Source organism: Ipomoea nil, unplaced genomic scaffold (assembly GCF_001879475.1).
Source record: "Ipomoea nil cultivar Tokyo-kokei standard unplaced genomic scaffold, Asagao_1.1 scaffold2283, whole genome shotgun sequence".
Lineage (NCBI taxonomy): Eukaryota > Viridiplantae > Streptophyta > Magnoliopsida > Solanales > Convolvulaceae > Ipomoea > Ipomoea nil.
Window position 1 is genome coordinate 321,768 of NW_017618711.1, and position 26,253 is coordinate 348,020.

General features: G+C 36.1%; 5 protein-coding genes across 6 annotated transcripts; 2 read left to right on the plus strand and 3 right to left on the minus strand.

The window, feature by feature from the left end:
• The first annotated feature begins 2,860 nt into the window (after positions 1 to 2,860).
• LOC109151326 (laccase-11-like) lies at positions 2,861 to 6,407 on the plus strand. 2 transcript variants are annotated; one of them, XM_019299292.1, is made up of 7 exons: positions 2,861 to 3,023; positions 3,117 to 3,268; positions 3,375 to 3,619; positions 4,073 to 4,201; positions 4,301 to 5,224; positions 5,899 to 6,053; positions 6,095 to 6,407. In XM_019299292.1, exons 1-6 carry the CDS (start codon positions 2,925 to 2,927, stop codon positions 6,027 to 6,029), a joined length of 1,680 nt encoding a protein of 559 aa, XP_019154837.1. In that variant the 5' UTR covers positions 2,861 to 2,924; the 3' UTR covers positions 6,030 to 6,053; positions 6,095 to 6,407. The 2 variants fall into 2 exon arrangements, with proteins under 2 accessions (XP_019154837.1, XP_019154836.1); XM_019299291.1 differs by having other exon boundaries at positions 5,899 to 6,030; positions 6,078 to 6,407.
• Positions 6,408 to 11,103: 4,696 nt separating this feature from the next.
• On the minus strand, positions 11,104 to 12,725 carry LOC109151327 (14-3-3-like protein 16R). Its single transcript, XM_019299293.1, has 4 exons — positions 12,147 to 12,725; positions 11,854 to 11,976; positions 11,410 to 11,526; positions 11,104 to 11,307 (listed from the first exon to the last, which is right to left on the minus strand). Exons 1-4 carry the CDS (start codon positions 12,624 to 12,626, stop codon positions 11,260 to 11,262), a joined length of 768 nt encoding a protein of 255 aa, XP_019154838.1. The 5' UTR covers positions 12,627 to 12,725; the 3' UTR covers positions 11,104 to 11,259.
• A 2,566-nt stretch (positions 12,726 to 15,291) lies between these two features.
• LOC109151095 (prohibitin-3, mitochondrial-like) lies at positions 15,292 to 19,248 on the minus strand. Its single transcript, XM_019299008.1, has 2 exons — positions 18,302 to 19,248; positions 15,292 to 15,691 (listed from the first exon to the last, which is right to left on the minus strand). Exon 1 carries the CDS (start codon positions 19,137 to 19,139, stop codon positions 18,306 to 18,308), a length of 834 nt encoding a protein of 277 aa, XP_019154553.1. The 5' UTR covers positions 19,140 to 19,248; the 3' UTR covers positions 15,292 to 15,691; positions 18,302 to 18,305.
• An 845-nt stretch (positions 19,249 to 20,093) lies between these two features.
• LOC109151368 (54S ribosomal protein L37, mitochondrial-like) lies at positions 20,094 to 22,178 on the plus strand. Its single transcript, XM_019299356.1, has 2 exons — positions 20,094 to 20,291; positions 21,542 to 22,178. Exon 2 carries the CDS (start codon positions 21,553 to 21,555, stop codon positions 21,946 to 21,948), a length of 396 nt encoding a protein of 131 aa, XP_019154901.1. The 5' UTR covers positions 20,094 to 20,291; positions 21,542 to 21,552; the 3' UTR covers positions 21,949 to 22,178.
• A 188-nt stretch (positions 22,179 to 22,366) lies between these two features.
• Positions 22,367 to 25,897, minus strand: LOC109151367 (transmembrane protein 53). Its single transcript, XM_019299355.1, has 4 exons — positions 25,106 to 25,897; positions 24,765 to 24,867; positions 23,067 to 23,257; positions 22,367 to 22,910 (listed from the first exon to the last, which is right to left on the minus strand). Exons 1-4 carry the CDS (start codon positions 25,738 to 25,740, stop codon positions 22,646 to 22,648), a joined length of 1,194 nt encoding a protein of 397 aa, XP_019154900.1. The 5' UTR covers positions 25,741 to 25,897; the 3' UTR covers positions 22,367 to 22,645.
• Between the last annotated feature and the right edge of the window lie 356 nt (positions 25,898 to 26,253).

Below are 26,253 nucleotides of genomic sequence, written 5' to 3' on the forward strand. Positions count from 1 at the left end.
CGGTCAAATAGAGAGAAGACTAAATTGTGTTAAAATTACAAAGTTAATGACTTAATTGGTTGAATTTAAAAATTGAGGACCAATTTGTGAATTTAGCTATAGTCGAGAGACCATTTTAGGTATTTACTCTTTTAAAAATCTCTTAACAAGTTGAATAGTGAATACATACCCAACTAGTCAAGTTTCACACTTCCACCACAACATCCCTTTGAGCCTATCCTTAACCAACTACCTGCACTTTTAGCCGGTTTCAATTGGTTTCATGAATTGATATAGGTCATGTTTGGTAACATAGTTAGCTTGTTATCAGTTAATTTTAACTTATTTAGTTCCTATTAATTGTTTGACTTAGTTAAACAATTAATATGAATGTTTGATTAATTAGCTTTTTTGTAAAACTTTATTGCTTAAAAATGTTAAAATTAAAAAAGCTGTTTAAAACAATTTTTTGAGGAAGTAATTTTGCATCTAATAAGCTATCAGTTAAGAGCTAATTTACCAAACGCTTTTATTAGCTTAGTTAAACAATTAATATGAATGTTTGATTAATTAGCTTTTTAAAAAAAAACTTTATTGCTTAAAAATGTTAAAATTAAAAAAGCTGTTCAAAACAACTTTTTGGGGAAATAACTTTGCATCTAATAAGCTATCAGCTAAGAGCTAATTTACCAAACGCTTTTATACAATCAGTTAATGTTATTAACTAGTCAAACTCACTAACTCAATCAGCTAACAACCATTGTTTTCTTTTTTGAAATTATAATACTCCCGTTATGGTCAGTGTTTCTCATTTTTGTTGCATGCGTGAATTGACCGGCCAACCAAATGTGGAAACCACAATTATATTATATGTTGAAGATAATATAATGTTGCTCACACCAATTTTATTTAATACATATCCATCGTAGTACTTTATATTCTTTCATCTTATATATTATAATTTATACTAAATTCATTAATTAATTTAAAAATAATCAATACATGTAAAAAAAAAATTAAAAAAAGGTTGTGATCATTTTGATTTAATCTTGTTACGTACAGTGTGAAATTTTAGAATAAGTAATATTTTCTTCTATCAAATTTCAAAGAACAATGTATAACATATATTATACGCACGTAACTTTTAAGATGACATACATAATAAGCTAATAACTCATCAAATTCATTACAACTCTGCGGATACAACGTGAGTTGAATTCAAAAATCAAATTAGTCTCATTTTTTCATACTACTCTATTGCTCAAGTATTAACACCCAGTAGAGTGAGACTAATTCAATTAAGTTTTGGTTGAGTCTTATTTAGAAAAAATTTCTCAAGGATGTTGTTGCATACACAAGAGTTTGAACTCTTACAGGGCGTTTGGTTGGAGTGAGGGAATTATGTGGGAAAGGAATTGTAATTCCGTGGGAGATGAATTACTGGGAATAAAGTGAGAATTTAAATTCCAGTGTTTGGTTTACAGGAATAGAATTACTGGGAATTTCAATTCCAATGTTTGGTACATGGAAATTGAAAGGGAATAAGTAGTGTAAAGTAAAAAATGTCCATTGTTGTTGTTAGGCATTAATTTTAGGTTAAAAAAGGAATGGGTAATTTTGACTCATCACTATCTTTTTTTCTTCTTAAAATCCCAGGAATTAAAATACCAGTGGGGGACATGGAATTTTAATTCCATGAAAATGGGGGAATTGCAATTCCATGGAATTGCAATTCCTTCCAACCAAACTACGGAATTTAATGGTGTTTGGAATTAAGTGGGAATTATGTAGGAAGGGAATTTAAAATCCCTCCAACCAAACACCCTGTTAATATATAGTGAATGTTTTATATATTTAGAAACTTATTATGTTAGGCAAGTTAAATATTATGAAGATACTCCTTGGCAAACCTACTTCCAGCTGATGTATACTTTCACCAAATGATGTAACACAGCAAGCCATTTGATTTAATTTATTTATTATATTTAGCAGTCTGAATATTATAAAAAGTTCAAAAATTAAAACTACACAATCCTTGTTGCTTGCAAGTTGCAAGGGTAGAGGGGGCCTTTCCCTATTCATTGTTTTTATTTATTTATTTTTGCATTTCTTCTGCTTGAGGTAATTAATTTAAATGGACAGATTCTATAAGCAAAGTCTGGGAGAGAGTTCGAGTGGATTGAAATGCAACAATTTAAAATCTTAAAAGTAAGATTACCTAAGGTCCCATTTAGTGTGCTAGAATGGAAATTCCAACTTAATTCTCCCAAAGTTGAATCATTAATTCTAAGGGCCATCACACCCTGACATGACAAAGCATTTGGGGATGTAAATTACGGTGACTCAATGACTAAGCAGACAGGGCCACATGTCAGTGCGCATAAGGAATCTGTCCACTTTGGGCATAATCCCCACATTGTTGCTGTCGAGTCGAAGTTCGAACATTGGTCTTTTCTATCAAATACTACTTACTGAACCAGTGAGCTAAGCTCGTGCGGGCAAATTCCAGCTTAATTGGTCTAACAGATGGTTTAAAATTGTTCTCCCCAAATTTCTTTACCTTTAAGACAAAGATCCTTGTGGGCAGCTAGAGAATGTGGTTGGTCTTACATAGTTCTCAAGCCCCCAAAATCATTTCTTTTCTTTTGTACAAACTAAGGATATATAGCCAGCCCTTAATATTGTGGATTGAGTGGAGTGCATGGTGGCTTTTCCTGTGCCTCTACGTTAGTCAATGCCCTTAAAAAATAATGACTATCTCCATCACCATTTTGCTTACAAGCCTTGCCATGCTCACCTAATGCCCTTAACAAACTGATAATCACAATCTGCCTGCAGTCACCTATACACACACTTCCATTTATATAAGTATTGTGTGTTTTCCTTCTCAGTTTCATACTTCACCCCTAATATCAATTTCTGAAGCCATCTGAGAGGGAGCAGTAATGGCCAAAAACCAAGCCGGCTTCTTCGTTCTCGTCGCGATACTTCTTTGTTTCGCTTGTTTTCCTTCCCAGGCTGCCATTAAAACCTACCAATTCGACGTGAGTTGCTTGATTGAGCTAGCTTTGTGATATATTTTTCTGGTTTTTGGGTTGAAGAGGGCTTCAAATTTGTGGTTTTATGAAATTTTGCAGGTTCAAGTGAGTAATGTGAGTAGGCTGTGCAATGCAAAGCCTATTGTAACAGTGAATGGAAGATATCCAGGGCCTACCATTTATGCTACAGAAGGGGACAGAGTTCTTATCAATGTCACTAACCATGCACAATATAACATTTCCATCCACTGGTACATTTAACATTATTAATTGAAACACTAATTAATTAAAGTTATTGTTACAATATGTGAAAATCATCTTTAGTTTCTGTTAACCGATCGAGTATAATGGGTGCAGGCATGGGCTGAAGCAGTATAGGAACGGTTGGGCAGACGGACCAGCATACATAACACAGTGCCCAATCAAGACAGGAAATAGTTACGTGTATGACTTCAATGTGACCGGGCAGAGAGGTACCCTGTGGTGGCATGCACACATTCTTTGGCTGAGGGCTACAGTTTATGGTGCAATTGTTATCATGCCACAACAGGGAACCCCCTTCCCTTTTCCTCAACCAGATAGAGAGGAAGTAATTGTTCTTGGTATGCCTGCCTGCCTTTTAATCCCTCTCAATTTTCTTTTCTTCTAGAAAAAATCGCATTTTTGATCCTCTAGTTATACTCATAGTACATAGTTCACTCAAAAACCTTAAAACTCTCCAAACCCATAAATCCCTCCCTCCTGTCCCTTCGGGAACATCTGATAAAATTGGAACGATACAAAGAAGATTAGCATTGTCCAGGCGCAAGGATAACAAGCACAAATGGAGAAATGGTCCTCCCTCATGAAACCCCTTCAAAATCCTTAAAACCCAAAAACCCTCAAAATCCTGAGTTATGTGCGTGACCATTGTTTTTAACTCGTAAGTTAGGTGTAAAGTGGCGATTTTAGTCCCCCAGGGACTATTTTTGCCACTAATATGTAACAAAAAATGCAATTTTCCCTTTCTTCTAAACATAATCTGAAAGGCATTTGTGTTTATCTGATCTGTGCAGGAGAATGGTGGAATGCAGATGTTGAAGCAGTGGAGAATCAGGGAAACCAATTGGGATTACCCCCAAACATGTCGGATGCTCATACCATAAATGGAAAGCCCGGTCCTCTCTTTCCATGTTCTGAAAAACGTAAGAAAACATAAACAAACATCTTAGGTTCATTATATTCTTCTTAACTTGCTGCTACCTAGGTGGTAACAAATTTGTTTTGTCTATCTGGTGAACCAGATACTTTTGCAATGGAGGTTGAGCGAGGAAAAACGTACCTTTTGAGGATCGTAAATGCTGCCCTGAACGACGAGCTGTTCTTCGCATTGGCAGGCCACAACATGACAGTTGTGGAGATTGATGCAGTCTACACGAAGCCATTCTCCACCGAGGCTATACTGATCGCGCCAGGCCAGACGACAAACGTGCTGGTTCGGGCTAACCAGCCCCCCTTGAGATACTTCATGGCTGCCAGGCCGTTTATGGACGTTCCCATTCCAGTAGACAATAAAACCGCGACAGCAATTTTTCAATACAAGGGCGTTTCACAGGCGGTCATGCCAGTTCTCCCTGTCTTGCCTGCACCTAACGACACGGCTTTCGCCATGGACTATAACAGCAAGTTGAGAAGCCTAAACTCCCCCAAATATCCGGCTAATGTTCCCCTGAAAGTGGATAGGAACCTGTTTTTCACAATTGGGTTAGGGGCTAATCCCTGCCCAACTTGTTTGAATGGGACTAGGCTCACTGCTTCCTTAAACAACATCTCTTTTGTGATGCCTCAAACAGCTCTTCTTCAAGCTCATTACTTTGACATGAAGGGCGTTTTCACCTCGGATTTCCCAGACAAGCCCCCCACTCCGTTCAATTACACAGGAGCACCACTCACGGCTAATCTCAACACGGCTAAAGGGACTAGGCTGAGTAAAATTGCCTTCAACTCTAGTGTTGAATTGGTCCTGCAGGACACCAACTTGCTCTCAGTTGAATCGCACCCTTTCCACCTCCATGGCTACAACTTCTTCGTCGTTGGGACAGGCGTCGGGAATTTCAACCCTGCCAAGGACCCTGCAGGGTATAACCTGGTGGATCCCCCGGAAAGAAACACCGTCGGCGTTCCTACCGGTGGTTGGACTGCTATCCGATTCAAAGCTGACAATCCAGGTACACAAAAGCGTTTATCACTATACTAAAAGTTTACGGGTGCTAGACTTTGGGGTTGAGGCCCTTCAGTCATTCGCCCAACATTTCATAGTCTGGTGGTGCTGGACTTGAAGCCCTTCAGTCATTCACCCAACAATCCATAGTCAGGTGGTGTTAAACTTAGCCTTTCATGTCTCCACCCAACAATCTCCTAGCCACTTGGTGTTGGACTTGGCCCACTTAGAAAGGCAAGTGCTAAACGTGGCCCTTTAGGCATCCGCATAACAATTCTCTAGCCACCTAGTGGTGTTGAATTTGGCCATTCAGGCCTCCGCTATACAATATCCTAGCTACTTGATATTGGACTTGACATTTCAGGTCTCCACCCAACAATCCCCCAACTACTTATTGGATTTGGCTCTTTAGGGCTTGAAAGGCAGGGTGTTGGACTTGCCCTTCCGACCTCAAAAGACATGGTGCTAAATTGCCCCTTGAGGGATCTGTCCAACAGTGCCCTAGTCACGTAGTGCTGGACTTGACCCTTTATGCCTCTGTCTTACAATTCCCTAACCACTTAGTGCTGGACTTGACCCTTCAAGCCTCCGCGAAACAAATCTGAACTCAACTAACCATTAATCCTATTCTAGTATTCAAAAATGTGAGTGTTATATATATGGTTTTGAAATTTGGTGTAGGGGTTTGGTTTTTTCACTGCCATTTAGAGCTTCACACAGGGTGGGGACTGAAAACAGCATTTGTAGTAGAAGATGGGCCAGGGCCAGATCAAACCGTTCTGCCTCCACCAAAGGACCATCCTCCATGCTGATATATATATATATATATATATATATATATATATATATATATATATATATATATATATATATTCTGTGAAGCATCTGAGGATGCATGGATGTGTATATGCCTCACAATGCAAAAGACTGCAGGAGGCTGCTTGAGGATCATTTCAGACTAAAAACAAACAATACAGGAAATATTCGATTTCTTTAACTCAATTTAATTTGTTTGTAACTATAGAATGCAATAAAGGTCCACAAAAATGGAGAAGAAGATGGACCAACATTATATTATTGTTTCATTTCTTATCATTCAATTTACAATGTATTCGCTATCCATAATGATTAATGATCGAGTAAGGTGTGTTTAGTGTGCCACTATTTCAATTCATGTGTCAATTTCATCATCAACCTATCAAGTTAATTAGTGTACAATGATACCGTTCCGTTTTGGACCTAGGGGTGCGACAATTAAATACACATTTGTTAGGTAGTAAACATATAGCTTAAATTAAATAATACTCCGTAATACAATACTTTTACATGAGATTCTGAAAAGTTCGTGAGGCCCGCATTTTCGTGAGTCAAAAAATGTACGTCTTAAGTCTTTAACCCGCCTCACCTCGGGGTGGTTTAGGGTTGACACGCGAGTTTTGACTCACTTTGACACTCTTATTAATAATAGGCAATAATAAAATCTCTTGACATTTATAACAAGCAAACTAGCTAATACCTTCAAAATTAGAGACATGGGGTCTCCAAGCTTCTTTTGTGAATAGAGACAGTTCCCAGTGAGAGGACGATAATCCTATCACATAGAAGGTACATGATTAAAAATACTCAAAAGATCGAGAATGGAACACTGCAAACCAATCTCAACTTTAATTCCAGTCAACAACAAGCTAAGTGCAGCAACCCCATCTCAACCATATGAAAATCCAGCACAATATTTCAGTCTAGTTGGACCACTACGGGGTGTCCTAATGATCGCAAGTCCACTAGTGGTTTTGTCATATAAATTGGTAAAAATTTAATATCTTGGGTTTGTTGCAAACAAAAAGACAGTGGCAGTGAGGTAACATGGTTAGTTGCTCTAATTTGAGAACTTAAAACCACATTGACTCTGGTGTGATAATCTTGATGCTACCTATTTGTGTGCAAATCCTATTTTTCATGACCGAATGAAACATGTAGAAATAAACTACTATTTTGTTCGTGACAAAGTAGCATTAGAGAAACTACAAGTGAATTATATCTCTACAAGTAGTATTAGAGCTAGGTCATGGGTGACAAAGTAGCATCATAGGAACTACAAGTGAATTACATCTCTACAACTACAAGTAGCATTAGAGCAGCTAGGCCATGAGTTCGAGTCGTGCTAGGACGGGGAATGGTTGGCTGGCAAGCAAATTTCTTGTTTGGTTGGAGAGAATTTGCAATTCCCTCATTTTCCTCATTTGTACAGAATTAAAATCCATTAAGACAAAATTCGAAATTCGAATCCATTAAGACAAAATTCGAAATTCGAATCTCATGCATGCCTCCCCATATGTTCTAATGATACGAGTTTATATCTAAAGTGATGGACATATTCCAAATAATAATTACATTGTATTATAGTTTTGACACAAATTTACTTGACATTTAATTTAATAATAATAATATTAATATGAACATTTTGATCTTTATACTACTTATTTCTTTTTCAATTATGAATACTAAACACTAGACATAAAATTTTTAATAATTCTATCCCGACAAACCAAACACCCATATTCTTGCTTCTCCCTTTTTTGGTGCACCTATTGAGTAATCACGTACTTTTCTAATGCTCCACAAACTGTTGTTTATGACTAAACTTTCTCATCTTTTAAGTGCATGTGCGTCCAATTTTCTAGTTAAGGAGTAAGGAGCCCAACTTCCCAGCCCCGTGCCGAGGAAGAATGCCATCCAAGCCCCGCGCCGAAGAATGGAGTCCAACTTCCCAACCCCGTGCCGAGGAAGAATGCCGTCCAGGCCCCGCACCGTGGATCCAGAAGAATGCCAGCCGGGAGGAGTCCGGCGCCGTGGATCCAAAAGGATCCAAAAGAATGCCGACCAGGAGGAGCACAATCCTTACCGGGAGAAAAGGAAAAACCACTAAACCACAAATTACATAGTCATGACCTAATTAAAAAATTTTAATAGTAAAGACTATAATTAATGTAATTTTAATAGTAAGGACCAAATGTAATTAATGTATAACAAAGAGATGAACAAAAGTGAAATTTATTCAAAAAATGTTTTTAAATCCTTACAATCCTACCAGGATTTCAGAACAAAAATTCCTAAAGAAAGACAGAAAAATAAAACTTATAAACCCAATAGACAAAATAAAATCTTTAATTTAACCAAAAAAATAAATAAATACTCTACCTCCAAAAGTAAAGAAGAATAAAAATAATAAAACAAAAAGTAAAAAACCGAAAAATCTTGGACCATGCTTTGTCCATGTGCTCCACCCGGTCCAGCAGCTCATTCAGCATTCTCGTCTGCGCGCCAATTCTCTCCCACAGCAGTTGCATCATCCTCTTCACTTCTCTGTGTCTCATGTTGCTTTCATCTCCCCCAATATTACTTCTCAGATCGATCATCATTGCCTCAACTCCTTCATTCTGAGCCGCCTTAGGAGGATTATTATTTGTGAACTCTGAAACTAATCTTCCCATTGATTGCGGTGCCTCATTGTATTCATGGACCTTCACTTCGCTTTTTTCAACAACATTCCCCCAACGATCATTATTAGCTTCTTCATCAACACTGTGATCCGCTTTATTTCCGACGAGATCGGAAGTAGTCTTTCCTGCAGTTTCAAGTACTACACTCGCTGACGATGAATCGACGTCGTCGATAGTGACAACATGGATCGAGTGATCAATGATTTCAGGTTGCTGATCAGAATCATCATCAGGAGAATCGCCCTTCCTGAAGAAGCAACCCCTCCTTACTACTTCCGATTCAGATTCAACCCCGCCGCGAGCCGAATCTAATTTGAAGCGAAGAGACTTGAGCAGCTTGTTGACGCGGATCCTCTCCCTCTCGTGTCGCCGCAACAACGCCACCGTTTCGCTCTCATTTCCATCCACCTCCAGCGACATCATCACGCGATTAATTAATGCGGCATTAATTTTCCTTTCCGATCCTCACCAGAAACACCTTCTACCTCGCCTGGATCATCAGAGGCGTTATAACGAGAGGGTCGGGACCGATAGCCTCCGAATAACGGGCCGGGCTCTCCGTCGTCATCGTATTTTATGCTTTCAATTAGGTAGGTCGTTGGATTCTATTTGAATTTGTATGCCCTTTGAAATGTTTTAAAACTCCAGTGGTATTAGATTTTTTTTTTTGTTGGTACTATTCACTCGGTTACATACTGAAGCACGAACCCATGACTTTTCAGTTGGGAGAGTCACTCAGATTTATGAGTATTTTATCTCAAAATAAAAATTATAAATATTTAATTCAGTCTTTTTTACAGTTTTAAAATTTTATTTTTTTGGATCACGAAAGAGGGATAAACTCGGTGATAAAACTATTATACATAACAAAAATAAAGATCAACAATTATAATTATATATTTTATTGTAATAATATAATAAAAATTATTATACATATTTGATGTAAGGGTAATAATTTAAAGTTTTATGAGATCAAAATGATAAATTCTTTTCAATGTCTACATTGAAACAAAATACAAATGTTGATTAATTAAAAAACAAAAGCACTGTACCAAAAAAATGCTCTCTATGAACGAGTTATCGGACGGCCATAGGAAAAGCACCCCGGCGGAGGTGAGAATGGCGGGACCAAAATCTTCTTGAGCATAGTACAAAAAAATCGAAAACAAGTGTTGAAGTTGAAAATAATTTACCAAACGAAGCGTATCACCTCGTCCGTGCTTCTAGTCAATCGACGATTATAAGTTCGCCAAATATGGTCATGGATCACTATTTGATAATCCAAGATTAGAGACCAAATTTTAATCCTAAAACTGATAGAACTGAGTGGGTCCCCAAAAGAAAAATACAAATGTTGAGCCATGAAAATTTTTTATGGGCATTTAATACTTTTCCACCCATTAAATTCTTAAGAAAATGTTTTCAATGAATATATTTGATGAGAATAATGTTGTAAGAAAATTTAATTAACATTTTTTATGTTATTCTATAAATATAAAAATTAAATTACTTCAAAAATTAATTAAAATATTTGCTTCGTCTAAACTTTTCTAAAAATTTTAAATCTCTAATATATCTTGATATAATGCCAACATTAAAATAACACAAATTATACCATTAATAAATCATATGCCAGAAATTCCAGTCTGTAACAAGAATATTCAAAATACAAAACAGAACATATGTAAAAAAAATAAAAATGTTAAGAGAGACAAATTTCTTTGATAAATAATGTTATCTTTCGTAATAGTGTAGTGAGAACAACAAATTTCTTATATTTATAAAGAAAACTTTTAACTTGGTGCCAAAAAAGATAAATTTAGTAAATTCCTAATCATCGAAAAAAATTCCTATATCCCTGAGGTGGAATTTACTTTTGGAAACCGAAATCTGAAACTATCAACTAAATATAAAACTAACACCATAATAAGACTTATCACTGTAAACAATTTGATCTGTTTAACGGTTAAATGTTTCAGATCCATAAGAATGAAAATAGAAGAAAATTAAAGGTAGCACAGGGAAGAGGAGGAGATATTCATGCTCACCAAAGCATCATAGGAGAAATATATACACCGCTATACTGCTAGCTATAAGTAATAGGTTGTCAAAACCCCAGAGGCTGGATAGAACTGAAACACCACCAAATAGAAACCTAAGCTCTCAAACCATTTTACTAGGGTTTCACTCATAAGGTTAAGAAATTGGAGTCCAACCACAAAGGATCAAGACACAAGTGTAGAGACATCAGCAAAATAACTCTAACAAGGTATAATCAATGAGGTTTTAAGACAACATTGAACCTTTATTCAGTTCAGCAAGCTAAATCAAATTGCAGAATTTAATGTGAGATCTAAGGTAAAGGAAAGCATCTGGAACACAGAAATTAGAGATCAAATCTTAGAAATTGATAACACCAAATAAACATTAAACAGTGTCTTCAAATGTTGCATATCATTGGTTGAACTAGCACTACAAAGGGCCTAATTTGAACCTGATGCAAAGCTATTACAAGGGATTCTCAATCCCAAGTTATATGACTTTACTCCTTGTCTTGTTTTGCAGCTTCTTTGATCTCATCACCATCATCCTAATCAAGAAGCAAACAACATAAATAAAAACAATTAGTAAAACAAATAATCTCAACAACAAATGCAGAAATATTGATATAAACAAAGACCCGTAGATTTACCTGCATGTCAGAAGTCCACAGTGTGAGGTTATCACGAAGAAGCTGCATAATCAGAGTGCTATCCTTGTAGGATTCCTCTCCTAGTGTATCCAGCTCTGCAATTGCCTCATCAAAGGCCTGTACTGGGCAAAATATACCATCAAAACAGTTTCCAAACACACCCATGAATTCAAAAGAAAATCACTACACTAGAAAGCAGACTTTTCTCTTTTGAAATTTGTTTTTAAATATTCAAATAGAGGTAATCAATTTGATAATTTTGATAACATAAACCTTTGGACGTCAAATAGATCCTAAACACATCACACTAATTGAAGAGACAGATTACTGCAGTGTAGCCTAGTTGGACGTTCACGCTAGAATGCAGTATTATTAAAAATCTTACTCTGAACTTTGGTTGTAAATATTTCAAAAGAAGGTAATAACTCATAAATTATCGATCACCTGTTTGGCGAGATTGCAAGCACGATCAGGAGAATTCAAGATCTCATAGTAGAACACAGAGAAGTTGAGAGCAAGGCCAAGACGAATCGGATGTGTAGGAGCAAGTTCAGTAGTGGCGATTTCCTGAAAGAGGGGCATTTGATTTGCAATTAAGATTTCAATTTCACGTTTCAAATCAAAGGATACGATCTATGGAACCCTATAGCAGCATTTGAATAAACTTATAAATTGAATTGAAGAGATTGATAAAAACGATAAATTAATTCTTAACCCTAACCCTAGCGGAAACGAACCTGAGCAGACTTGTAAGCGGAGAGAGTGTTCTCAGCGGCCTCTTTTCTCTCGGCTCCGGTCTTGAACTCAGCCAAGTATCGGTGGTAATCACCCTTCATCTTCAAATAGAAAACCTTGGAGTCGCCGGAGTTAGCGGCGCCGATGAGTTTGGAGTCGAGGAGCTTGAGGATGCCGTTGCAGATCGAGGTCAGCTCTGACTCGATCTTAGATCTGTACTCCTTGATGGAGGCAACGTGGTCGTCGTTGCCGCGGCTCTCCTCCTTCTGCTCGATGGAGGAGATGATACGCCAGGAGGCACGGCGAGCGCCGATCACGTTCTTGTAGGCGACGGAGAGGAGGTTGCGCTCCTCAACCGTCAGCTCCTCGGCGCCGTCTGCGGCCGCCACAACCTTCTCCATGAACTCCACCATCTCCTCGTAGCGCTCCGCTTGCTCGGCAAGCTTCGCCATGTAGACGTTCTCCTCGCGTGCCGATGCCATTGATGCGTGCCGGTTTTGGTGTGTGTGTGTGTGAAAATGGAAGTTCTTCGGAGAGAGAGAGAGAGAGAGAGAGAGAGAGAGAAGTATGGAATTAGGATTGTCCTGTCTGTTTAGTGGGATTTTTGTAGGAATCGTGAGGGGGAGCAAATGTGGGCCCAGAGAAAGCGGTGGTGAGGCAACTTGCATGGCATTGGACATTTGGGCTTACTTTCAGTTTTGCTTTTCTGCCCAATCTCTGCACGCCTAAAGTCTAAAACCATGGTTGGTAAAATAATCAATCGTTATATCGTGGATCGCGGTGCATAATCGATTATGCACCGCACATCAAAACGGCACTATTTCTATTAGTGTTAACGAAGTAACACTACAGTGTATACTGTCTCACGTATTATTTTTATATTATCAAATGAAATTGCAGTTATATCAAAATGATATTGTAGTTGTGGTGAAATGAAACTGCACTATATATAAAATGAAATTAAATAACATTTCACATATTTGAGTGTATATTGTACAATAAAGCTGTAATTATATCGAAATGATCATGTAGTTGTGTTTTAATGAAACTATAGTGTATATAAAATAAAATTAAATAACATTTTCACATATTTGAGTGTATAAATATTGAATGAAACTGTAGTTATATCGAAATGAAATTGTAGTTGTGTTGAACTGAAACTGCAGTGTATACAAAATGAAACTGAAGAACATAGTTATTTTTTGCGGACGGTGCGGAATGACGCGAAACGGATTCCGTTTCTTTTCATTAAATAAAACGAAGTCGTTTTGATGCGCGGTGCATAATTGATTATGCACCACGGTGCACGATATAATTGGTAAAATAATAGTCTGTCAATTAATTTTGATTTATTTGACCATTATTATGTATTTGACTTAGTTAAACAATTAATATAAATGTCTGATTAATTATTTTTTATAATAAATTATTTTTCTAAAACTTAAAGTAATTTTTTCGATCAATTTTTTAAAAAAGTCATCATTTTGTATATAATCAGCTAACAACTAACACTAATTTACCAAACATTTTTTTTATAATCAATTAATACTATCAACTAGTCAAATTTATCAATCAGTAAGTTAACCATCATTTACCAAATACCCCCATAATCTTCATGATAAAAGATTTTATTTTTCACTTTTGTTCCCCTAAGTTAATATTGTACATTTTTATATTTAGTCTGTAACTGTCAATTTTTCACATTTAGTATGTAATTATTAATTTTTTTTCATATTTAATTTTTTTGATAAATTTAATGATCAACCTTGACCGAAATCATCCACCTAATAGTTATGTGATTTAGTTGAATTTAAATAGCACATAAAACACACAATAGAATACAATGACTTTAGGGTAAGTGTTGATGAAAGATAAATGAGATTGACAAAATTTTGACAAACAAAATTAAATGTAACAGAAATTTAATAGACATGCACAATATATGAAAATTTTGATAATCAAGAACAAAAAGTAGAAGTATAATAATCGAGAAACTAAATGTGAATAAATATCTCACTATAAAATAAGGAAAATTATTAGTATAAGAAGTAAAACATTTGTCATGTGTTTGAACTTTCAAAGAAAGAAAGCGAAAAAAAAAAAATAATAATAATCAGAGTATGACACGTCGATAAAAATAACAATAAATGTAATATTATATACAAAATAATAAGAAAAAAAAAGTATTTTTACTCTTCTAATTAAAAGTGGTCAAAGTAACATCATTAGTAAAAACTTATTTTAAGTTTTTTTGTCATGTCGAGAACCAAAAAAAAAATGAAAAAAATTAGTTGTCATGTCAAATAGGATGGGTAGAGAGAGAGAGAAAGAAAGAAATAAAAAATAAAATAATCTAGAAGCAAAGATGACGTGCCTAGATGGCCAGATGCAATGCATATTTTTTTTTTTTTTGTTCTATTCAATATTTGACAATCACTATATTCAATCAAATTGTAAATATTCTCACACATTCACCGAATTTGTTCATTGGGCGACTGGTTTATTAATGAATTCTTTGATGATCAGATTGTTGTCATTCAAGAATCTCTTAGTTTCTTTCTAGTCATCTTTTTGTCGTTTCTATGTTCTTTATATCACTTCTTCTTATTCTCAAATAAAAAAACTAATATATTTTATTATAATTATACCTCAGTTTACTAAATAAATAAATAAATGGAAAGAATAATAATTGTAATAGAAATATTCCTCTTTGGAAAAGACGTGGTATCTTAAATCACTATTTGAAAAATCTGGAAATCAAATTATTACTCCGTATTTAACTAGAATAGAGCGAGAAGGGGAAAGGGACGTCATTAAGAAAACAAAATAGTAGATGACAGATACCATGATTTTCATGTTCACTTTCCTCTAACTAGTAACCAAAAAGCAATAAATAGATCTTGTGTAATAACACCTCATCATGAAACTGTTTAATACATTACATTGTATGTGCATAGAAAAATACGACATTTTAATTAAAACAAAATATTATATATATCACATGAAATAGTATCATTAACGATGCGATTTATACCGATTAATGCATATGGTTATAACAAAATATGTAGTAGTGGAAGACAATATCAATATGCCATGACTGTCATCATCATAGCTACCACATGCACTGTAAAAGGAAGCCAAAAGGCATGGATGAAATGGTACACTTTAAATGTCACAGGTAAAAGCCAAAGAAATGGTAACAAAAAATTTCTGAATTGATGAAAATGCTGCTACAGATCAGTCTGGGTTCACTAGTAAACTAGCTGCCTAGTTATTATAGATTGTTTGCTTATCAAAAGAAGAAAAAAATCGTGTAAATTGTTTGTAATCAAGCAGCACCTTATTGTAAATTGTTTGCTTATCAAAACAAAATAAGCTGTTTGTAAGCAAACACCTAGGTGCTCTCTTTTGCAACTAAAAAAAACTAAAGAAAAATAGAATCAAATGAGAAAGCTGCAAAAGAATCATTCCAAACAGAAAGAATGCACAATGTCCAATCAGTATACCAGCACCAACTGAGAAAGCTACCTGTTCGCCAGTACAAATCCTGGACGAAAATGCAAAGCATAATTATAGTAAAGGCAGAATAAATAAATAAATAAATTATATATATATATACATACATATATATATATATATATATATATATATATATATATATATATATATACATATATGGATGCATTCGGAAATTCCATCTTTTTTATTCGTATTGAACCAATGGTCCCTTCAATCAGTGGAGGAGAGGCATTATAGTATACACGCGATTGGGTATGTTTCGACAAACTAATGGACAAAACAAGATTAAAAAAATATGGAGATTCATATGTTAAAGCCCCATATGCCATCCCAAAAAGCAAACCAACACAGTTAAAAGTACACTTTTGCATGTCATCCAGATGGACCCCTTCAGCCATCAACAGAACAAATGAACAATTCATCTAAGATATAAGATCAGATCAAGGGACATAACAATGTAGAGTAAAAAATCCTCAACTTCTATCAAAAGAATCAATTTGATTTGAGGTTGCCTTAGAGGAACAAGTCGTTTCAATAATAGGGTATAAGTTTTGATGGTCAACAAATCAATTAAAATCATGACATAATACCAATTTGTCTTTCATTTCACAAAAATATTAGTTAACTGAAAAATAAGTGGGAGGTGATTACTGATTTTAATACATTTTCAATTTCATTTAGAAAGACAGCATTTCTAATGCCATATAAAATTTGAAATGCCTTCTCTAAGATGTGAAAGACATTAACAAGTTTCCTAAAGATGGACCCAAGATAATGAGTAAATGTAACAGTAAAACCTGTCTTTCATTTCACAAAAATATTACTCCGTAATTAACTGAATAAATGGGAGGTAATTACTGATTTTAACACTCTTTTTTTCAATTTAATTTAGAAAGACGGCATTTTAAATGCCATATTAAATTTGAAATGTGTTCTCTAAGATGCACTCTATATTTCCCACACATCACTAGAAGTCAAAGAAAAACACATTTATCCAATGTGATTTTTCTGATTCAGAAAACAAAATGAAAAAAAAGTTCATTTTTAATCTCCCTAGTACACGATAAAAACATATGTGGTATTTTGAATAGAACACATGAACTTTAAGCATTATATTGAAAACACGTGAGAATAGAAAATGCACAAGGACACATTCTGTATTTCCTAGGTATTTCACAAATTCCAAACAGAATACATTAACTTTAAGCATTCTATTGAAACCATAATTAGCAAATGTATTTTCCAAAATATTAAAAGCATGCTTAAGAAACACAGAAAGCGCAAAGTTCCTATAAAAGCATTTTATAAGAAGGCTCTCCTAAAGCCGTATTTACTAAAGTGCTATCTTGAAAACATTTTTGGTAGATGTGTTCACTAAGAAGTTTTCTCTTAAACAAGCATTTAAGACAATTTAGGAATCAAATTTGTGTTTACAAATATTAAGAAACCTTAATGTACAAATTTTAATATTGTGGTTATCAGAGAAAGGTTTATAAAAATGCAAATTTTGAAAGGCTAGGGACTCCTATGCATAGAATCAAATACAGGGGTAAGGACCTTTTGCTCTTTTGGTGTACAGAAAAAACTGTAGAAGGCCTAGAGGCTAGAAGAATTTGTGAACTTTTCTAGAACCATGATGCTTATGTGAACTTGTTTGTGTGCACCTACATTTTTTAAAGAATGATAAAACTTTTTACAATCCAAAAGAAATACTCTGTTCAATTTAGGGGGGTAAAGTACTATTTTTAAATAAAAATATCAAGAGATTCAATAATAAAACATTTAGTATTGTGATTATCTTAAACACATTTAGAAAAATCAGCTTCCTAAGGAATAGAAACTAGTATGAGCTTGCTTCAACAACATAACTAAACAAGAAAGACATAAAGATACTAAAAGCTATTCAGAAAACAAAATTGTATTTAGAAGTACATGTTTGAAAATGCAAATTCTAATACTATGGTAATATTAATTTTCTTAATAGCATACTATATATAGCCACAAAGTTTAGCATCTTGAAAATAAATGAAACAAGTATCAAAACAGTACAGAGGAAGAGAAAACTAAATAAATAAATTCATGTGGAGTGATCAGTTGTAATAACTCAACAAAACTAGACTACTTGAACTATACTTTTGGGTGACGAGGAAACCTGCAACCCTCCCCGCTTTGGGGATTTGTGACCCTAGGAAGTAAATCAGGCTAGGTTGCCCCTGACTGGCTCAAACTAAGAAGGCCAATAGGCCTCTCGTGGAGTCAAACTTGTAACCTTATGGTTAACACCTGACCAACTTGGCTAGGGTTGCCCCTTTACTTGAACTGTACTTTTCAAACCATGAGATGAAAATAAAGTGTGACAAATGTGCAACTTAGAGTAATATGAAATAAGAACCAACAAATAGCAACTTCCGAGACACACAGAACTTCAAACTGGGCTGAACAGAAATAGTTAAATGAAATTCAAAACCAATACTTAGGATGACAAACACTAAGCATAATGCATGACAAACGAAGTTTAGTTGTGTAGGATCTCAATGGCAAAGATGAAATTATGCTAAAACAAATCAAACACAAAATGAATAATAAAAAATCATACTCAATTTCAATCAAGACTAGTAAGTAGTAAGAAATTGAATACCTGCTTAACGATTTTGGAGACCAAGGAGAAGGTTGTTGCCCTTAGGAAGGTACTGAATATTAGGAGTCTTGGCCAAGGTGGATGCGATCTCCTTCGAGGCCTCGATCCTCCTGAGCTCTATTAAACCCATGCCGGCAGCAGAAGTAGCGTCAGAAATGAGTTTAGCAGACTCACTCTCACCTTCAGCTCGAATAATTGCGGCTCTCCGCTCTTGTTCAGCCTTCATCACAACAAACTTGGACCGCTCCGCTTCCTGCTGAGCAACCTGCTTTTGTTCAACGGCTTTGGAGAACTCCGCACCGTAAGACAAATGCGTTATAGCGACATCATCAAGCACAATGTCAAAATCCTTAGCTCGGCAAATCAAGCTCTCCCGGACCTGAGCCGACACGTGGGGGCGCTCCGTCAGTAGCTGATCAGCATTAAACTGAGCAACCACGGATTTAAGAACCTCGTTGCCGATCGAGGGAAGCACCTTCTCGTCATACTCTAACCCCAATGTTTTGAAAATATTGGGGAGATGGCCGACCTCGGGGCGGGATAGGACCCGGAGGGTCAGATTAACCATCTGCAAATCCTTTGTTCCAGACACGGACGAGAAAGTGTGTGGCCTAGTGCGAATATCAAAGATGAACGGCTTCTGTAGCCACGGGACCAGAAAGTGCGTCCCCTCGCCGACGGTATGGTCGATCACACCACGGAACCGATCAAAAAGCACGGCGCGTTGGCCGCCGTCGACGGTGTACATCGCGGAGTTAAGCACCGTCGCGCCAACTCCGAAGCCGAAAGCGGCCCGAGCAATGCTGGTGAGAAATGAAACGGCTTGTTGGCTTCCCATGATTGAGAACGAAAGTAGAAATCGGAGATTTAGGTAGGGTTTTAGCTCTGCAACGTCGATGGGGTAAAATGAGGTGTATTTGAACCAAACTGGATTCTTCCCCAAGAATTAACATTTCCAATTCCATTTATAACCTTGGGGCATAGGATTAGTTTGTTTGGAACTTTTATCTTCCCCCACTGTTTATAGTCAAATTGGAGGTTTATATAAAAATAATACTCCGTAATACGGAGTAATAAAATTGAAAGGATCATAGTAAAAGTACATTGCTTTTTTTTTTTTTTTTTTTTTTTTTTTCATAATTTAAAATTTTCAATTTTGTCAAACTATATCCTGAATTCTATACCAAGACTATATGGTCTAATGGTATCCGGATTGGACTTCTATTTGGAAGGTTGTGAGTTTGAGTCTCAGTGGAGGCATTATTGGTTCTTTGTGTTAGTAGCATTCTAAAAAAAAATATATATCATGAATTCTATAAATCCACCATAAACATATAACAAAGTAAATAGTCAATTTAATTTTAAGACTCAATACTAAATTGTACACTCTTACATGAGACCTCTCATTCATTATACCAATATTCATGGTGCGTTGAAAACAAATTTTACGTTAGACCTCTCATTCATTATACTAATATTATAAGTAGTACATTGTTTTTTTTTTTGGGTTTTTTTTTTTTAATAAATTACGAGGTGTTAGAAATCTTTCTCCGTCTATTTTATGGTCTGGGCCCATCCAACTAATCATTACTCGCTCCGAGATGCAAGAGAGCCGGTACAGGACAAATTGTTACTTATGAAAATCAAATCTGCGTTATCCTGAAATTCTTATCCACAAAAAAAAAAAAAAAAAAAAAAAAAAAAAAAAAAAGTCATTTGTCATTTAAGCTATTTCATTGGACATTATCATTTGTATTCCTAGTTTCCTTAGATATGAGGACATTTTAGTCTATTGTACGTGAATAACTCGTTACAGCAAAATTAGGATGATGATGATTAATGGGTTTTACGGTGGTTAACTGGTTATTATAAGGGGGCGTTTGGTTAATGTTAGTTACCAATTTCTAGAGGTACCCTCACTCACGCCTTGCGCACCAGAGTTACTCACCATCAGCGCCTCTTCTGATACCTTTCTCCTTCCTCCCATCAGGTAACGATGCTTCCAGTTCCAAATCGCCATTTTCTTTCGATTTCAAGTGACGGAGTCACAGCCTCTCTCATCTCCTTGCTTCTTCTTTGTTGAAATTTCTGTATCAGGATTGCAAGTGCCGTTGATTTGAATTCTTATGTCGTTTCCATTCCCTATTTCTCTGTTTTTAATGTGTTTATCGTTATTTGTTAATTGTTTTTATTGTATCAGAAGATGAATACATTCTAGGTTATAGGATAATGAAAGTGATTTCTATGTTTTTAGTTTTTTAAAATATATATATATATATATATATATATATATATATATATATATATATATATATATATATATATATATTCTGTGCTTTTTTCACTAACATTCTTTTTAAAAAATAATCATAACTGTCCAATTATTACATTAGATGAAATCAGTAATGGGGCATCAAGATTACAATGCACTGAATTGCAAGTTTGATTTTGAGTGCTATGGTGGTTTTGCTGCCAAACCTCCAGTGTGTGTTTTATGGTGAATGGGTGGCCTCCGTCATTTCTTCATCAACCTGAGGCAGTTCCTCAGGCTGATCTGAAGCCCAGTCTGGTGTCATTTTATCCCCTTTTAGCTATTTTTAAGCATCTCGTTTGTATCAAGATTCATAAGCTGCTCATTTTGATCCTCAAATTGTTTTGAGAATGTTCAGGTTTATTTATGCCTAGCAGATGCTTGATAAAAAGCTTCAAAGAATATACCAATTACAATATGATGATTACAATGTGCCCCAGATGTATGATAACTCTGTTGCTGTGTTTTTAACTTTTCTAGCCAAAGACTTTATTACTATGCAAATTCTGCTTATTGTTGATGTATGGGGGAGTATGAACTGGTTTCAGCGAGGACATGAGGAAGTTTTGTGGTGTGTTTTCATATTGTAGTCTTGTAATCAGTTAAATTTAAACCTACATGGCTGTGCTTTTTACACTAAGAATAATTCGGAGTAGCGTGGAAAAGTTGGGAATGATTGACCTGATGTCCATTCATTGTCCTACGGAGAATTGGTGCAGGACAATGTGACTTGTAGGTAAACAAGAGAAAAATATAGGATCCATTTTATCAGAATACTCCTTCCATTTTTCTGTTGGCTTTATATCATAACCGGTCAACTTAAATTTTTTAGTGTGGTACTTTAACTGTTTCCATCTCATGGATAAGAAATTTTTTGGCTATTTGTACATGAGTGCATGATCTCATTGGTATTATTTTCTATGTTACAGGGTGCAAAGATATGGCAATTAGTTATATGCGGTCATTAAAAAGTGTCGTCATCCCCAAGGAGATTGCTGGAGTAATTGGCTGCAGAACATTTGCTGCCGGAGGTGGTAAAGCAAAGAAGTCTAAAGGTGCAGCTGCTGATGCTCCAAAGGTGTCTTCACTCAGCAAAGAAGTGAAAGCAAGTACAGTTGTCGGTGCTAATATACTCAAGGATGGAACGGACCCTAAAGTCTTGGCCGACTCTGAGTACCCTGAATGGCTGTGGCACTTGCTGGATAAAAAACCAGCACTTAGTGAGCTAAGAAGGAAAGACTTAGAGACACTCCCTTACGAGGACCTCAAACGCTTTGTCAAGCTCGATAACCGAGCAAGGATCAAGGAAAATAATTCTGTTAGGGCCAAGAACTAAGTGTAGTCGACATCAGTCCTTTCTATACTTCAATGTTTTGTTGTCATGCATCATGAAAGATAAAAGAATTTGTATGAATTATGATGGTTGAAATTTTGCTGTGTTGAAGTAGACAACACAAGCGTTTCTTTCTTTTCTTATTACAATAGAGAATTTTAACTGTGGTTGAGTTTCTTATGTGCTGTGGACAGGTGCTTATGGGATTCACACATGATGATTTGTTATGTTCACAGTTTTGTTGGCTCACATTTGTTGTGTTTAAAGGCATTCATTTGGCACTTAGTCTCTTTTATTTACAGTCCAAGAGCATGCCAAAGTGACATTAGTGCATTTTTAGTAACCATTAGCAACTACTTTAAGAATATATATGGTGTTTAGAGCATCTCAACCCAATGGTTGAAACAAAAAGTTGAAAATATTGGCTAAATGATATTGTACAAGTTTATTAATATCATATATGAATGGATGATTCATTTATTCCAACAGAGTCTTCTTTAAGGACAGTTCGAGTTTCATAGTTCCACCCATCTCTGCTCACAAAGGGGCAGCCGAATGAGAATTAAACAGCTTCATTACCAGTCACAACAAGATGAATGATAACAGACATTCCAATGGTCACTTTAATTCACAGCTAAGTATAGGAACTCGACAATTGTAACTTCTATGATCATTTAACTTGTCATCGGTTAACTGATCCTTATGGTTTCTTAACCATGACCAAACATTCCTCGAGAAAGTTCTGCAGCAGTGACGCATAGGTGGAGGGGAAAGTTCTGTAGTGGTCTACATGAGGAGATGTACCAAAGTTGAATGATGACACTTTTCTCCCTCTCACTGACTGCTCTTTGATGAACAATTCAATGGACTGATAAGGAATGACCATGTCTGATGTACTATAAAGATAAAGTTGAGGACAAGGTGGCTGGTCATTCATGAGAGCAGAAATGATCTTCACCAACCTCCTATTCAAAGAAAAAAACAAGTCGAATCAAAAGCCTTATATAGTTTGATTGAACTTTATGGGAACCTTTTACATAATCCCCTCTTATATGGCTAGTTGATATACTCTTTGAAATAGCAGAAATGGAAGATACTTTCAAGATTCAACGAATTCTTACCGATTTTCATTTGGCAAGTTCAGAAGAATAGAGAAAAGTTTTTCAAATCCATCTAAAAGCAAGGTTTCAACGAACGAAGACTTCTTTTCTTGTATTTTTGAGGAACGAGAATCCAATTCATTCCCTTCTCCAGGATCTACTAAAGAGCTACGCTTCTTCAGCAGTGCCACAGTGAAGCCTGCTGCCCACACCTACCAATATTCAACATTGAGTTATTATTAACAGGTTGTTTCTGAGTGAAGTATAAAGTAAAAATAATACTCCAAATACAATGTGTCCAGTACATAATGCACACTACACTAGTTTAGACAACATACTAATAATTACTTTTCTTTTGCTAGGTAGACATTAGTAAAGTTCAGGAGAAAACCTCTTGAAAGATCTATCTAATATCATGAATTGAAGCAAACATCAAATATGGACAAGAAGTTGTGGGGTAAAAAGAGAAACAGAAGGACGTGAGGATTGTAAATAAGAAATTTCCTTCTAGGCCAGCTACTTGGAGTTTAACAGTCCAATGCCAGATGACCAACCTTAAACATTAGAATGTAGTTATACCAGAAACATTAAAAAGCCCCATGTAGAGCTCCTAAAAAGCAATTCTCTTTCATCCTCCGGTTAGATCATTAAATGACAAATGAACAAGATTGTTGTTGTCAAGTAGCTTGCTTCCAGATTCAGCATAACATAGAAATAGCACACCATAACAAAACAAAAACTTGGAACATGTCCCTACACAATTGTGTGTTACTTAAGAAGATGGAAGCAATAGACTGCAGCTTGCTTCGAGCAAATTAAGCGTAACTCCATTTGTAGGCACACCAAATACACCAGTTTATAACTTGGGCAGAAAGTCCAAACATCCAAAATCTTTTATACAAATCCAGATGGTTGGATATAACTTATATGGACTTGCATAATTCAAATTATGTCTCAAACTCCTAAAAATACACCTACACAACAAGATAATTAATTCCAAGCGCACAAAACAATATGTTCCACACATAGCAATTGATATGCATAAACAAACAAAACACCTTCAAATCTATTTTACAAGAATACCACCTGCCATACCCAATGATACCGGCACATGAACTGGTAGGGATTTTAACTACGTTAAACAAAGAAGTATAAATATGCAAAAGACACACTAGTAAATAATTTGAGTTAATTCCATTTTTTGTCCTAGATTTATAGACGGTAGTCCACTTTTAGTCCTTTTTAATCAAAACATCCACATTTGGTCCTAGTATTATTGTGTCATGACCATTTTTGGTCCTCCGTCAACAAAATCATTGAAATGTCGTTAAATACAAAGACATTTCAATCATTTTTATACAAAGTGAGTTGACCCCGCTATATTTTTATGTTTATTTTTTTGGAAAATCTGTAATTGAAGACCGAAATGCCTTTGTATTTAACGACATTTCAACGATTTTGTTGATGGAGGGCCGAAAATGGTCATACCACAATAATATTAGGACCAAATGTGGATGTTTTGATAAAAAATGACTAAAAGTGGACTACCACCTATAAATCTAGGACCAAAAATGGAATTAACTCTAAATAATTTTCAAACAAAGCAATCTCTTATTTGCATCAGATATTATCAGTAGTGCTTTCCTATTTTGAGGAACCAGAATTGACTGTGCTATAAATCACAGGGAATATTGTGCATTAGAGATTTCAAGAACAGACCTTGGGGTCTATGTGTGGGTCTGCTCCTGAATCAACAACACATCCCTTGATTTTGTCCAATAGATCCTTTCGGCCCCGCCAATTATCAAGAATGGCACCATATCTGCACAGAAGACAAACAGAAAACTGTAAAATCTGTAAGAGATCAAGATCCCAATCTAAAATCAGAACTGGCTGCATAAGCTTCTCAACAAGGATAGAGACTCGGAGTATAATCATTGAGCCATTGACTCAATCTAATCCTATTATAACCAGAGATTATTAAGAGAGAGAAAGTAAGAACAAGACAGCCAAAAAACCATAATCATCATCAAAATTAAGAGCCTAATACATCAACCTACGCAAGCCAGCCGGTATTGCTGAAAGTATGGAAGATCAAGACCCGTTCACGGCCATCCTCCTCTGACTGCGACACCCACGATGCGAGCTCATGAGCCACTGATACAACCCTCTCCTCGAGTTTCCTCGCTAAATCGAACGAAAGGACATCTCTCACCGAAGCTACGAACGTAACCGCGTGAATACCCTTGGAATTATACAACTCCGCATACCTCCTCAAGTGCTTAGGCTTCGCCCCAAGCCAACCCAGCAAGACCACAGTCACCACCGGGCCGTCCTTTCCCAGACCCCGAATTCCGCGCCCCTTTTCGCCATCCGAAGCGAAATGCCAATCGAGGGGCGTGCCTTTGGGGTTAGAAGAAATACGGGCGAAACGGTCGGAGGAGAATATGGAACTGAGAATTTGCGAATGGGAAAGCAGCGGGGATGAAGGGATTGAAGGCAAGGCGTTCGACGATTTGCCAATATGGAGGCCATTGTACGTGGAAAGTGAGAGACGGGATGCTGAAGCTGGACGGTGACGATGTGGAATTGTGGAAATATGTTTGGGGGAGAAGCTCTGAGAAGGGGTTCGGAGGAGGAGAGGGACGGAGATGTGGCGGTGGGAGGAGGCGGCTAGTCGAAGGGTGGCTTCCATCACCGTCGGCGATGTGATCAACAGAAATAGTTAAGGCGATGTGAAGAAGACTTTGGCGCGACTGCGGCGTCGTTATCGAACGCATCATTCATGCCGAAAACTGAAATACGGAGTAAGAAATTGGAAATTTCAGTGGACCAATGGTACGAAAGTTTTGTACGTTAAAAATCTACTCCAGAATAAGTGGGGAGTGCCCGATAGGGAATAAGCAATTGTTATACACTTTTGGTCCAAAAATGTGGCGTTGCAGTTAACGTTAACATATTATGTTTATAAATAAATTAAATGCACATAATAAGTTAATAGTATATTATGTGTCTGTGATAGTACTAATTCACCCGGATATCGGTTGTATGTATTAAAAAACGTATATGTGTATATGAATGTATGAACAATAAGGAACAATACAAGAAATAGCTCAAAACTCTCTTTTATTCCATGTTGTTCTTTCTTTGTCTTTGTGTATGAAGAGAGAAGGAAGAGAGAAATAGTTTAGAGAGAAGGAGCCCAAAG